This window comes from Chelmon rostratus, chromosome 3 (assembly GCF_017976325.1).
Source record: "Chelmon rostratus isolate fCheRos1 chromosome 3, fCheRos1.pri, whole genome shotgun sequence".
Taxonomy (NCBI): Eukaryota; Metazoa; Chordata; class Actinopteri; order Chaetodontiformes; family Chaetodontidae; genus Chelmon; species Chelmon rostratus.
Window position 1 is genome coordinate 28,868,217 of NC_055660.1, and position 14,836 is coordinate 28,883,052.

The following is a 14,836-nucleotide window of genomic DNA, read 5'->3' on the forward strand; positions in this document are numbered from 1 at the left end:
ATAATCTGGTAATAAAAAATATGGTTGTGCATAACCCACTGTGTTGTTTTTTATTCTTCATTCTTAACATTTTGGTTGAAAGTGAAAGTGTGAAACATTTATTTCTATTGAAAGTGAACATAATCAAGTTGAAAGTCAGGAACAACCTTTATTATTAAAAGTTATTGATTTATTACTTGTGGAGAGTCAATCAGCAAAGCAGTTACAGCCATGCATACATTGTAATTGTGCATCACTATGTTAAATCATTTAACTAAAATTATGTCTTGAGTATCTAGGCCTAAAAAGTCCAATATCAAACAAACAAATAAACAAAACATGAAAGAAATCATATCAATAAGTAAGTTGTTTAATAGCTATAATAAATTCACCATTCCGGTGCAACTGACCATCATACTTGTCTTCGCATCGTCAGGGGCATCTAATGCCACTTCATCAGTTTCATTCTTTAGGTTCTACCTTAACTAACTGTGCACAGCATTTTCAAAAAAAACCTCAAAGCTCAAACTGCCATTTTTAGTTCAACCAATACTTGGAAGGCATATAAAGGAAGATAATACAAGGTAGTAGTTTAGTTTAGTTGCACCTTTGTGAAAATACAAAATACATTCAACAGAAATTAAGAAATTGCATTACAGAAAAAACTAGCATTATTATTCATCTAAACAAACAAAGAACACATAGCATAAACAATATCTGTACACACAAAACAACATTGCTACGGTTTTTCTGATTTAACCTTTCATCTACAGTAACTCCTAACTCCACTCTTTGTTTTTGTTCTAAAAGATCATGAAGTTACATTTATCAGTACTGAGAGAAATCTTGCTTGGCTGAAAGCATTTGAAAACAGCACACAATTCATCATTACAAACAGGCAAGAGGAGAACAAAGTTACCAATGTGAATGTTGTATGAGACAATCTGTGCTCTCGCTATCTTCTGTCTCCGAAATGTCTTGCCTTCAGCATCTTCTTCGTGGCATGTCCAAAATCTCTTCTCCCAAGGTGAAATGCCTGGATGCTAATGAGTGAGAGATGAGCTTAGTCATGACCCTGCTACCTTCAGCCTGCCTAAACCATGCCTACCTCTTCAATAAATCTTCATAATTCATTCAGACATACAGATTAGGATGTGACTCACACATCTCTGACAATAAGATGGCATGCAGCCAAGTTGAGTTATGCTACCATGCTATGTTGTTTTGGAAGAATCTTCAGTCATTGGGGGGTATGTTTGATAAGTGGTGTGTACTTCAGGAGCAGGGACAGTTGAGAGGTGGTCAGGCTGTCCTAGGTCTCACCAGGAGACATGTAGGAGGAATTTGGGGAGTACAGAGTTCAGGCTGGAGTGGTTGAAGTCACCCACAAGAGTAAAAGCTGCCTCTGGATATGAGAGAGAGAGAGAGAGAGGGAGGGAGAGTGAGAGAGATTGTTTGAAAAAGGCATACCTGCCCAGCTGCACCTGTCAAGCAGGTTGGATTGGATAAACTTCGTGGGTGGGGGGTTAAGGGGGTGGGGTCAACAGCACAATGAGAGAGGAAAGAAAGGAAGGAAAAAGAAGATTAATATGACAACTGACAAGCAGAGCCAAGGATTAATAGGAGGAGAAAACAGTACAGAAAGGGAGAGCGAGCCACTGAGTCTTGGAAATACACTGTATCTATTTACTGACAGAAAGATTCTCTTCTCTGACAGTACATCAGTCCTCAGAGCAGGTAAGGCATGTTTAACCATTGTTAATCACATATTGTTTCTTACCATAGCATAAAGTTCTCTTTTTTTAAGTGTCTGGATAGAATCTGATGTCAATGGACCAAAGAGCAGCCTGTTGTACATTTGCAGCAACCAAAAGTTTTCTACACCATTGTCTGTTATCTGAAATGCAGTACTCTAGGTGAGATAACACACAACAGTAATCACACATTAGTACTGGTGCTTAAAGTAATGCTCCATCATTATCAGGTGAAAAGCATGGACAACATGTTCATGTGAATAGTCTTAAAAGATTCAAGCTGACCACAGTGTTTGTTATGTGTCCAGCCTTTTTTAGTGCTACATCAGTGTAGTGTGTGGAAGAATGTGAAAAGCCATTGGTGTTTGTGGATGTGTGAAGATATCGTTCAGTGAAAGTGTAGAAATCTGTGAGATTGAACCTGTTACAAGCCTATCTCTTGTTCCTATAGAGGCTGAGTACACATGCTTTACAGTACAGTGCACATGCATCAACTGAATAATTGAATAATTGTAATGTATTGTAAGGAAGGAAGGAAGAAAGAATATAGGGGTGATCACCAGGCCTTTACAATTCCACCAAGCAGAACTCAGCTCATGACTGATTTCTCAACATGTAGCAATGTATGGAATGGTTCTGTCGACAGGTGACATAGAGCTGTGTTATATAACCCCAAGCTAAATCTGAGACATGAGACCAGAGAGGAAGAAGTTTAAATATGTGTGTTAGATGTGACAGATCCTGGAGCAACAGGTCGACTGAGTCTACTGAGCAGGCTTCCTGATATGATGATAATGGCTATGGTTTTATCACATAGAGAGGAGATTTCTTTGCTACCTACCCAGAGTCAGATATGAGCAAACAAGTATATTCTGTAAAACATTTGATTGTGTTTTTTGAGAACACCACACATGTTGGATTACCTGCAGATCAGTCATTTCAAAGTGAAATGCTTGGAAAATAAATAGAATGAATTCTAAGAGAAGAAATGGAAGAGATATAAATTTACACACTGCCCCAAAACTCTAAATACCTCCAAATGTCACAGAGGAAACACTCAATCAACACGGTCTCATCTCCTCTATTCCATGAGCATTATGCTCAGGGTGTTCACTGCATGCCTAACCTCTTTACCTGTGGCTCACAGGTGAGGTGGTGTTACCTGTGCTGCAGCTTCTTGTGTGTGCGCTTGTGTTTTTGGATGTGATTAGGAATAGAAAACTGAGGCTTAGTTCTAGGTTAAATTTACATTGGGATTAGCTGTGGGTAATGATTAAGATTTAGATTGAAGTTAGGGGACAAATACATACAGCACATGGTCCTTGCAGGTATCGCTAAAAATAGATGGGCCAAAGCGCAAGTCAGCATCGTGTAAATCATTAAATTTTTGAGTGAAGACTTGAGTTAAGGTTGGCTTAGGGTTAGGCAAGTAGTGGTTAGTCTATGTTATGTTCCCAAAAGTGACAGAAACAGGACTCGTTCTCTCTCTCTCTCTCTCTCCCTCTGTGTGTGTGTGTGGTTGTGTGTGTGTGTAGTCTGCTTCCTACAATCAAACAGCAGACAATGAGACAGACAGACTAACTAAACTAAATTAGCAGCTGCTAAATCAACATGTGATGGTGTGACACTGTGGCTGACACCTACACTGCAAATAAAATGTGTCTCACAAGCCATGAAGTCTCTCAGACCACCAACAGTATAAAAACAGGAATGAAAAACAGTACTTGTTGAGGCTAAATACATACTTCTTATTGAATGATTGACAGGCCACTCCAGCAATTTAGCACGTCCAGGCGCTAAGAATAAGAAAGAAAAGACATAATGAAGCAGCAGAAGCTGAAACTTTTAGTCCCCAGAAAAGAAACAGTGAATCCTACATTTCCCATACTGCAACTCCATAGCTTCTTTAGTTAGGCCCACATCTGTCCACACCCGGCCTGTAATGCGAGCTTTCTGTGAAAATGTATAGTCTCCAAACTAACTGTGACATAACTCTGCTGACGTCACCGTGACATCAGCGAGGTTCATTTCTCAGCCTTGACAAAGCTGCTCCAGGGACACAAGACATTCCACAACTTCTTTAAAACAGGCTGAGTAGCACTTGCCTCAGTGAGCAAACTTATCTTCATGTGTAGAATCAGATAAGTATTATTCAGTATGAGTATTTTTCTCTTCAACAACCTGGTTTAATTCTAGGCTGGACTGAGACACCGACTCATTCATTAATCCAGCCCTATCCTCTCTGTGGCAATCAGCTCTATTTGTTCCTATGGAAGAAATAAATCAGAAACGTGGAATCAGATTAGTCATTTTCCCAAAACAGGGGGAAATAGTGCATTTGTTAGGGACTATTTTCAGTGACAGATTAATCCACATGTGGTGCTCCAGTGAGTCTATGTGGCAGCAGGACAGTGTATGTGGGACTGAGTCAAAATAAACTACACTGTGTGTGTGTTTCATGATGAAGGAGCAAGTCAGCCAGTGAAGCTGTCAGCAGTGTGGCTCACTGATGTGTTTTTAATAGTTTTTGGACAACAATGGAGCTCTTTGGTACAGAGGAATAACATATATCAGGCTCTGAACACACACACAGTGCTTATTAATAGGATCAGTTCATTGTTGGTTTTGGTCTGATGTCTGTAAGAAAAATACCAGCATACTTTTTCTTTAATGGTATAATAATGTTCTCAGTGTAGAACAACAAGAAGAGGAACGTGGACCTCTTCCAATTTTCTGGATTTGTTGACATATTTAACATGTTAATGATGACCTTGTGGTCCAGAGACGCAGTCGAAATGTTCCGACCAAGCCTGAATTTCCTGATCTTGCGAAACTACTCACTTGTTTTGATTCAGTGTGTTAGTGTGGGTGTGTGTAGGTGCAGGAGGCACACACTCATTCAGACGGATTCACACGCTACCTGCACACTGACAGGAGAACAATGTGTCAGTGCTGCTGCAGGCGCTGCGGGGGCGCCGTTCACTCCTACAACCGAAGCAGGTCAGAAGCCGGATTCAGTTCAGGTCTAGGATTCTTTAAGGACTGGGATTAGGTTAAGTGTTAAAGGGAGTTTCATCATAAAACACTAATCACAGGACTGGTAATACAATCACCACCTCTCTGTAGCGTCTCTGGTAGATGCTGTTTAGCCCAGATTATGTTAAGTAACCATGCACTCATGTGGTGTACATGCAGATTGAGAGTGCTGACTGCAAGTGTATTCCACATTATCTGTAGACTTGTTTCTAACAATCAAGATTCAAGATTCAAGATTTCTTTATTGTCATTGAGCATGACATGTCAATGAAATTTCAACCCCCATGTTAGAAACAAGATAATAAGAAAGATAAGAAAGATTATAAAATAAAATTAAGATACTAGAATAAAATAAATCAACATGCAATAAAGATATTCGTAAATGCAATAAAAATATACCAGAAATGAAAATATACTAAGATAATAAAAATATGGTAAACATTAAACAATAAAAAATAAAATATACTAATGAAATGTACCAATATACGAAAATGTAATTAAGTTAAGTGTGTGTGTACTTAAATGTTAAGTACACAGAAGGTGCAGGTGGAGGTGGAGGTGTAGGTGTTAAAGTGCGGTGTGCAGTGGTTCATAGTTCTCACAGTCTCTCATTCCAGTGAGGGGCTGCTGGGGGTGATAGTTATTGAAAATTGTGTCATGCACCAGGTTTGACATAGATCCATAGCTTTCAAAACGAAAACATAAAAATAAGCAGATTGCAAAAGTGATCGGATATCAAGAATATATTATGTCTGTCAGCCTGGTTTTATATATCCTGAATTACATATTTCTTTCTAATGGCAGCACTATCTGTCGTGCAGCTTAACGCTGGGTGGCTATGGCGCTGGCTGCTGCCTTTCTGTCTGAAGACCAGTTCACCTGCTCCATCTGTCTGGAGGTGTTCAACAACCCAGTCTCAACACCATGTGGCCACAGCTTCTGTCAGGCCTGCATCTCCTCCTACTGGGATGGAAGAAGAGGAGGAGGAGGAGGAGGAGGAGGAGGGGGTGTCAAGATCTACCAGTGTCCCCTCTGTAAGGAGTCCTTCCGCAAGCGACCAGAGCTCCATATCAACCGCACTCTGAAGGAAATCACGGAACAGTTCAAGTGGATGGCCAGCGCTGGAATTCCAATGGATGGCAGAGGTGGAGGAGGAGTGGAGGAGCCCAACTCGCATCCTCAGCATCATCACTCCACCCTGTCTCTGCCCCACAGGCCGGGTGAGATGCCTGAGAGCGTCTTCGCTGAGATGATGACTCGTTTTCAGCGGCTGCCGACTCCCGGGGTGCCTCACCCCACCCTCCCCCATCCCAGTGATCTTCCCCCACAAAGCCCCAGTCCAGTCAATGCTCAGCTGTCCTTCCAGGCTCAGAGCACTGAGCACAATGACCTGCCTCCACCCTACTCACCTCCCCGCAGGTACCACCCTACACTGCTCAGACTACACTGAAAAGGGTTTGATTCAAACTCATCTGTAGCACAAAAAAGGATATTAGTAAAAATCTACGAAATGAGAGTGAATGAATGAAGCATGATAATTCCATAAATTAGCCGTACATTGTGAATGTGAGGAGTAAATTTCATGACCATCAGCACATCAGAAAAATTACACAATCCAGGCATAAAGTTGATAATGATACTACCTCGATGTACTAGCACCAGAGATGGAAACTTTCAAATCCTACACATCAGGTCTTTAAAGGTCATCCAAAATATTTCAGAGCAACTTTAATTTTAGTTCCATTCATTTTACTGTACTGTATAATTAGATGGTTCGAGGCCACCACATATACTCAGAGGCTGAACTGTAAATTTCACACTGATGTCATATGCTTTAATTCTTTCCTGTATTGTTGTTGTTATAACCTTAACAGTGCTACAACTAGTCATTTTAATGATAAACCAATTATTTTTGTGATTAGTCTAATTGTTGAGTCTTTAAAATGCCCATCCCAGCTGACATCCTCAGATGTCTTGTTTTGTCTACAGGTAGTAAACGTGCGCTGTACCTGAAGGGGATTAACCAATAACGATGCCTGTGAGATTGCATCGTGCAAATGAAATATTTTGACATGAACAATACAAGTAATGTGAGAGGGGTCATCCACAGTGACAAAACCAATTATCACCCCGCTCTGCATTTAGCCAAAAGAGCTTGTTCGTATCCTTCAGCTCATTGTTTTGGCTTAGGCCTGTTACTTTTGGACCAAAGAAGACCTGGATGGAGAATGAATAGTGGGCTATTAGAATTTGTCACTTGATAAGAAACACGACTTCAAACCATTACTAGTGTTGCTCTGTGTTTGATTTGTTAAAAAGCAACTGTTTTTTTTACTAACTATTTCATTAACTCATCATTTCATTTAAATGTGTGTGAGTGTGTGAGATGTTTAGTTTGTTGTGGAGTTCTCATTAATGCAAGGAATGGTTAGGATGTTGCTGCTTTAATTACCATATCCCATAAAAAAGACACACGTTGTATGGATTATGGACCTCTTGTTCCAGTGAAAACAGCTAAGAATAATCACACAGAGCTTGCGTGTACTGAATGTTTTCATGTACTGAATGTATCGGGTGAAATTGGCATGACTTTCACTTTCGACAGGTACACCCTGAGTGGTCCCAGTGACTCTTCCCTCAGTCTGCCTCTGTGTCCCGTCCACCTGAGAGGTCTGGAGTTCTTCTGTCGCACTGACAACACCTGCATCTGCAGCGTCTGTGTGGAGGCAGCAGACCACCGAGGACACAACGTCATCCCTGCCAAGAGAGAGTGGCACATCAAAAAGGTATTTGTCTGTCAGTTCAGCATGGCTGTCCAACTGGGGACAAACATGGTGCGTCCATGGTAACCGCGTTGTCAGAACACAGATTTGTAGATTATAGCAAAGACTAAGATGTTTGTGACTTCGGGAGCACCACTGTGGTAGACTGCAAAACCATGACTTTGACTCAGGGACAGTGGAAATGAGCTGACACACAGGCTGCACCAATCTCCATGATCAGCTTGTTTCATTTATCTACTAATAAAAAACAGAATAATAAATTGAAAGATGCTATAACTACATGGATATCCTGCACATAAGTGATTTAGTGTAAGGTGAGGCTACGACATGTTATATATGGACTATGTGCAGCAATGCAAAGAGCAATACTGGGGATCGTGCTCGTACACTGCAAAACATTTATTCCAAAATTCAACAGGTTGGAACAATACATTCAACACTGTAAAATTCTGAAGAAGCAACACCAAAATCTTGACAAATGTTTGTTCTGAAACAAGAAAATGGTTGCTGATCGTCTTTTGCTCTTGTTTTGCAGCTTGTATATCACACACACACGGACTATGTGCACCTGGCACAGAATATATGACAGACTCCAGGGTTAAGATGAGGCTTGTAGTTGTCATTAGCTATAGACAGTTAGGTTAATCCTAACACAATGTGTTTTCTACCTTCTCCAGTCCCAGTTAGGTATTTCAGAGGTGGAGCTGAAGGATCTCATCTGTGAGAAAGAGAAGAAAGTGGAGGAAATACACAACTCCCTGCGAGAGATACAGGTGAGCTTCCAGTCTGCAGCGAGGTGGATCATTTCTCAGGTCCAGTCCTGGTTTAAGACTGCAGATGCGTTTGAGAATCTCACAAACAACAATTTTCACCGGGATTTTCTTTTCTTTTTTTTTTTTTTAACAAACTGAAATTGGAATTTCTTATTGTTTTGGAGATGCTGCTCATAGTTCTAACAATGCCACCAGTCTGTGAGCATCTTTTTGTGTGCACAGCATGTTCACAGCCTTTATGAGCTCATAGACTGGTGCCACCACATCATCAAGATGGAAGGCATTTATAATCCCACAGGATATTTCTCTAAGAACATTTTTCATTTTCTCATACAGGGAGTTTAATTGAAAATGAGTTCTTTCAGGGGGATCAACTGTTAATATTAACACAGTGCATTGTGGCAGAGGTGGTGCTAGCTTAGATTTAACACTCTTTTTAAGTGGTTCGTCTCCATCACTGTCACTAAATGTCCTCCAACCTGCCATGAGTTTCTAACAGTGCCTGTAAACACCTCACAGTGTTTGCTTTTCATCTTTCATTCAGGCTGCTGCTGAAAGAGAGACAGATGGAGCTGTTTCTGTGTTTTCCAAGCTGATCTCCAGTGTGGAGCGCTGCCAAGCTGAAGTCTTGGAGGTAAATAACACTGACACAGAAAGTATAGAGAGAATTTCAGAACAAAAACTCTGTTCTTGTAGCACACTGAAATATCTATTTCAGATTTCTTGCTTATTTTATACTACCATTTACCCAGTTAAATTAATTCACTTTATAAATGTTGATTCATCTAAAATTTAAATAATTAGGACATTATTGAGATATTACTCACCTGAATGCCTATTTTCTGTGACTAAAGTGAATTTATTATACTAACCCTTCAGGAGGAAAGCGCTAAAGTGAGTTTGTGTTCCGAGTCCTAACAAATATCTGATGTAAAACACTCAAATGTCCCACTTTTCAACGATTACTAGCAAACTGTCCCTGTCCTCTCATTTTTCCTGTTACCTCCAGGTGATTGAGATGACTCTGCGGGCTGCCGAGCACAAAGCTCAGCGCCTGCTGAAAGAGATGGAGGAAGAGATAGCTGAGCTGAAAAAGAGGAGAACAGCACTGAACCAGCTGACTCTGTCTGAAGACTACATACACTTTTTCAAGGTATGGAAGAATGAATGGGTAAAGAGAACAGGAAACAGGAAACAGGAACATATAAGCAACAGATATGGTGCAGGACACTGCTAGTTATCCATTCAACAATTAATCCAGTGATTTGACTTTTAAATTCAGTCATTAGATGTATAAACTCGCTGGCAGCAGAGTTATGGGAGAGGGTTTCTGGAAAAAGAAGCAATTTATTAGACTCGTCCTGTTGGGAAAGTTTAACCGAGGTACCAGATGAGCAGCTAAGATTGTCCTGATCCCTGAAACTTTTGTGCTTGTAAAAATGAAACATGGAAAAAGCTGCTTCCATAGAATGATGTAAATCACACACTTGTGCAGATAAGTGAGGGTACCTCGCTGAACTGCTGCACCTTCTGCTCCTGTCGTCCACACAGACAGCAGCTATTGGCTGCTCGAACCTGTTCACATGCAATAAGCAGGCAGTGTGTCCCTTCTCAGCAAAAATAGACTGTGAAAATCATCTGTTCATCATGCCAGCCTGGCACTGCTGCTTCATGCTATAAATTTGTAGAGTATGTGACAGACGTGAAAAAACATCTGTTGAAGGGCAGTGTTTGTTTCCTGTGCACCCTCTCTCCCTCTCCCTCAATGGGCCACAGTGTTCCTGATAAACTGGGTAACTACACATTGTAAAGGGGCTGAAATATATCTGCTGTTTTACTTGTAAGATTACTTTAAAGAATTATTCATATTGTTTTTTATTTCATAGACCAGTAACCTGGGCATTCTGGAGTCACATCCATCCTTGCTTACTGCTATGTTTTTTTTTTCTTTTATTTTTTATTAGACCACTTTAAACTGCAAAGGAAAAACACCCATGATTCTGTTCTGATCATGTTCTGGAGCCAGTATTAATATCGTCCTGTCCCAGCTTGATTCTTATTAGTCTCTGTTTAGAGGCCTCAGCAAATCATCACCAAAGGGACAATCTCTGAAATCAAATGTTTTTCTTTAAACCTTTCTTTGTTTTTGACCTTTTCCCTCTGCAGACGTTCCCCTCCCTGTCCACCCCTCCACAAACGAAGGACTGGTCCAGTGCGTCTGTGGTGTCTGAGCTCACCTCAGGTGTGATTCTCAGGACTGTCAATCATTTGATGGAGAATTTTCAGGAAGAGATGCGGAAACTGCCAGAAGTCTGTAAGTCTTCATTCAGACCTCCAGTGAAATTAAGAGGTTTAAAAACTAGAACATCAACTAAAACTCAAATTTATGATGGACACCAAAGATGGATTCCTAAATTTTACTTATTGAAATGCACTATCCTGCAGCAGTATCTTCACATGTGTTACTATGGCAATGGAAACAAATATTGCATATATTTTGTTGTAGAAGCTCTAATTTGTCTGATTTGGAGCTTTGATGATCATATGTTCACTGATAAAGGCTCAACTGTCCAAGATCCAAACAGTACTGCTGTTCTTTTCCCTCATTAACAGGCCAACGATCCTCATTGGACCAACCTGTAACCAGGCCCAACCCAAGTAAGATTCTGATTAGCTACAACAAAAATGCTGTTTATTTTAAGCTTTTCTGATCCTTTTAAACTGAACGAATCAATAAAATGAAGATCAAAAAGTAAATGTATTCTCTTCTGTTGCAGAGATTCGGAGGGTTCAAGAATATGCAGGTAACGGTTAAAAAATTGGGCCTTAATAGTTTGTTGTCATCCGTCAGTTGTCATATGTAGCGTCATTAGGGTTCAAGCCCAGAAGAAGCAGAACCCTGCTGTGTGCTGGTTTGTTAGGGCGCTGCCTTTCTGTATTTGGGCTGGATTTATTGTTTATTTTCTGCTGCACTGGCTCAGATTGCTGTGAGATGGAATGAAACTCAGCACAGTGCCTGGCAGTTATGTCCGTGTGCTTCCCAAGAAATACGAGTCCAGCAGGCCAGATAGTGGCGCTGTGAAAAAGGCCCAGTAATACAGTTTTAAAAAGCCACATCCAACTGATGAAGTCCAGTTCAGTGTGCTCTACAAATCACCTCTCGGACCATTAAAGTCCTCCATGATGGATTTTTTGCCATTTTTAATTTTTTGAACAGTAATTTATGGTAGAGCTGTATTTTGACTGTGTCAACAGCAAACTGGGTATAGAGCATCGTGGGAATGAGATACACAGTTCTATGACAAATGAGCAAGATTGGTCGAAAACATGGCTGCCATCAACACAAAAAGGTTGCAAGGGGTGGAGCTAAGCAGGAAATAGGTAGTCGTAAGTCATTAAGAAGCCTGAAAGCTGCTCATTGCTGCCCGTGGCTTTCATTTTGGCCCATTGAGCTGCTTCCTTCTGTTGAATGAAAACCTGCTTGAATCGCTGCTTGCAGCTATATTGCATTATTTTTCTGCTGCATCGGCTCAAATAATAACAACATGTAAGAGGTAGAAATATGAAACCCAGTGCAATAGCTGGAAGTGATGTGCATGTGATTCCAAGAAATATGAGCCCGATGCAAAGATGGTGGTGCCGTAATTAAGGCCCAGAAATGTCATTTTGGAAAGGCCACACCCCTCACACCGTAAGTCTGTCTCACAAATGGACTTGAAACCTGAATTGGTGCTTGCGATTCTATTTTTCACTGGTTCCACTGTCCATTACTATGATCGCCTACTTTCACTCTCTCTCAATTTGTCAGCCGACATCACTTTAGATCCCACCACAGCCCACCCACGTCTCATCGTCTCACCAGACGGGAGGAAAGTGCACTGTGGTGACCGCCATCAGCTGCTACCAGACAACCCACAGCGCTTCGATCGGGTGGTGTGTGTGCTGGCCCACCAAGGCTTCAGCTCAGGGCGCCATTACTGGGAGGTAGGTGGGACGCAATGTCAAGGTGTGTACATGTCAACGGCAGCGGCGGCCAGTCAATAGAGGGCGCTAATGTGACGCGAATGTAGCTAAAAGTGACGGCAGGGTGAAATGTGCACAAACATACAGTATGTCCACCATGAAGAGGTGACATATAACTTTACTTTTATGGACATATGAAGCACGCCATTCTTAAATCAATCCACAACACCACAACTAAGGCTTTTTCATAGGTAATCATTAACATTACATAACACGCAATAGCATCACAGGCAATTTCTTTCATTGATAAAATAACCCTCATTTGAACAGTTTAAGTTTTTTTGCTTGATCCTTTCAATTTTCTGTTTTTTGTCAATGAATTGACTCCTAATTCTCCTGCATATCAGCCTAAAATACAAAACAATAAAACAAATAAAATTAATATACTCTAATTTGCCAAAAGATTGTAAACTATTATTTATAAAGCTTTGGCCATTGGGAGGACATTCCATCAAAGGTGGAAACTTGGCTTGATCTGATGTCCAAACATAAACAAATATAAATCCCATGTATTGGCAAATTGAGCTATTGAGCTAGGTTGCCTACAGGTCGAAAGTCTGCACTCTTTGCAGTAAATTGTATCACGCTGCTCTTTTCCAGGTGGAGGTGGGAGAAAAGACAGACTGGGACCTGGGAGTGGCAAGCTGGTCTGTCAATCGGAAGGGCAAAATCACCGTAAGCCCCGCCCATGGCTACTGGTTCCTCAGCCTGCGGGATCGGACTGACTACGCCTTCCGGACAGAACCCTCAACCAGCCTCACAGTAAACTGCAGACCGACCCGGATTGGAATCTATGTGGACTGTGATAAGGGGCTGGTGTCCTTCTACAACGTGGAGGCCAGGGTGCTCATCTACACATTCACAGATACCTTTCCTGACACCATCCATCCGTTCTTCAGCCCCTGTACTAATAAATCAGGAAGGAATGAGGCTCCGCTAATCATTTGCCCTGTTGCAATGACATAATGATATAAGGCAGCAGTTTAAGGAGATCTTCATTAATGAAGTCCACATGCTTCAGTGTATGTTGGACGAAGACTGAGATGCAAAAACATACCTCAAGAGCAGATTTGATCACAGCTTCATTTCATTCCTTCATTGCAATAGAGTAGATAGAGAGCAGACCATCTGGTACTTTAGGTTAGGGAGTCACTTGCGTGCACGTTTTATGAGCCAATATCAATAATTTTTGACTCAAATTTGCAGGAGCCAATATTTGTGTTCTTACATTCAGAATCATCACGTTTGGCCCTATTTAGTGCTGAAAAAAGTATTTAGACACAGCTTTGTGACCCTCATGGAGAACAGAGGCCAAAAACAGAAAAGTATACTGGAATCAGACAGTGACTTGCTCACTCAATGCATATACCAAAAGATATTTTCAGGCTTCCTGATGGCTGATGTGAAATGCATGAACAGTATTTACTAATACGGCTCTTCAAAAGTCCAATTGTATTGTATCTACTGGCTCAAATTCTAATAACACAGGGAGTCATTTCAGGATGTTTCTGTGTTTGTAGCCAACTGCACATGTGAATCTGTGACTCCCTCCTTAAATAACATGCAATGTTTCACAAATATTGGATCATGGGTAAAGAAGTATAATACCAAGAGTAGTAATTGGTCTTTCTTGCAGTTTGAGGTGTCCTGTCAACAGTTTTCCAGTGTGTCTTTTTTAATGGCAGTCTTTGGGTAAAATGCCTTTTGGACTGCAGGGGAGTTATTGCTGCAGTACCGCACTCAGCCACTGGGGTAAACTCATATTGCTGTATCCCTTTCTCTGAATACATCCATGGTTTACATGTATGTCACTAGTGGATATTACCATTGTGGTTTATCATGTAACATTTAGCATGTTAGTATGCTGCATAGCTGACTTTTCGTCTCTGTACCCTGTCTTTGAAGAAGCTCTGCATGTGTCACCAAGATGTCTTTTTAGATTTTTTACACAAAGAGATGCCAGGATGCGGTCTGCTCTGATCCAGTCTCAGTGTGTTGTTGGACAATGATAGAAATTAGGGTGAATTCTGTCAAAATGATGTAATATTTTTAACTATTATAATATTTTTAACTTGACAATACTGCTAAAACTATAGACTTACCTCCTGTCTGTTTTACGTTCCTTTGTTTGTGGTTTAACTTTAATGCAATGGTTTTTAGATTTGAAACCTACCGATCAGCATGTTTACAGTTAACACACTGAAAGATTTTCTTCCAGCTCACTGTCCACTGGGGATCTAAAGAATGTTTAACTGGCACATTGATACAGCCACAAGGCAACATTATCATTAATGTGGAGGTGTCTTTCTGGTCACCTGATTAATTTAAGTCCACTATTGTTTCTTCTTTTAGCTGATGTTTGGTCTCCATCAATTCCTGAGAAAAATATCTGGAGAAGAAAGTCAAACATCAGGCAGCATCTAAAGAGTCAGATTAGCTGCTTTGATTTTCTCACTTCAATGAGAAAAAGAATAAAACTTGTTCAGAC

The 14,836-nt window shown here is 40.8% G+C and overlaps 1 protein-coding gene and 1 long non-coding RNA gene across 3 annotated transcripts; one reads left to right on the forward strand and one right to left on the reverse strand.

Annotated features, from left to right (window-relative positions):
• Positions 1–184: 184 nt before the first annotated feature.
• On the reverse strand, positions 185–3,689 carry LOC121603866. Its single transcript, XR_006006716.1, has 3 exons — positions 3,611–3,689; positions 3,479–3,529; positions 185–1,384 (listed from the first exon to the last, which is right to left on the reverse strand). It is a non-coding gene; the product is annotated as an uncharacterized LOC121603866 (long non-coding RNA).
• On the forward strand, positions 1,559–14,836 carry btr01 (bloodthirsty-related gene family, member 1). 2 transcript variants are annotated; one of them, XM_041933132.1, is made up of 11 exons: positions 1,559–1,716; positions 5,591–6,188; positions 7,375–7,555; positions 8,230–8,325; positions 8,870–8,959; positions 9,335–9,478; positions 10,492–10,639; positions 10,939–10,983; positions 11,103–11,129; positions 12,134–12,309; positions 12,949–14,836. In XM_041933132.1, the coding sequence occupies exons 2-11, from the start codon at positions 5,608–5,610 to the stop codon at positions 13,312–13,314; spliced, it is 1,854 nt and encodes a 617-aa protein (XP_041789066.1). In that variant the 5' UTR covers positions 1,559–1,716; positions 5,591–5,607; the 3' UTR covers positions 13,315–14,836. The 2 variants fall into 2 exon arrangements, with proteins under 2 accessions (XP_041789066.1, XP_041789067.1); XM_041933133.1 differs by having other exon boundaries at positions 1,563–1,716; positions 5,574–6,188.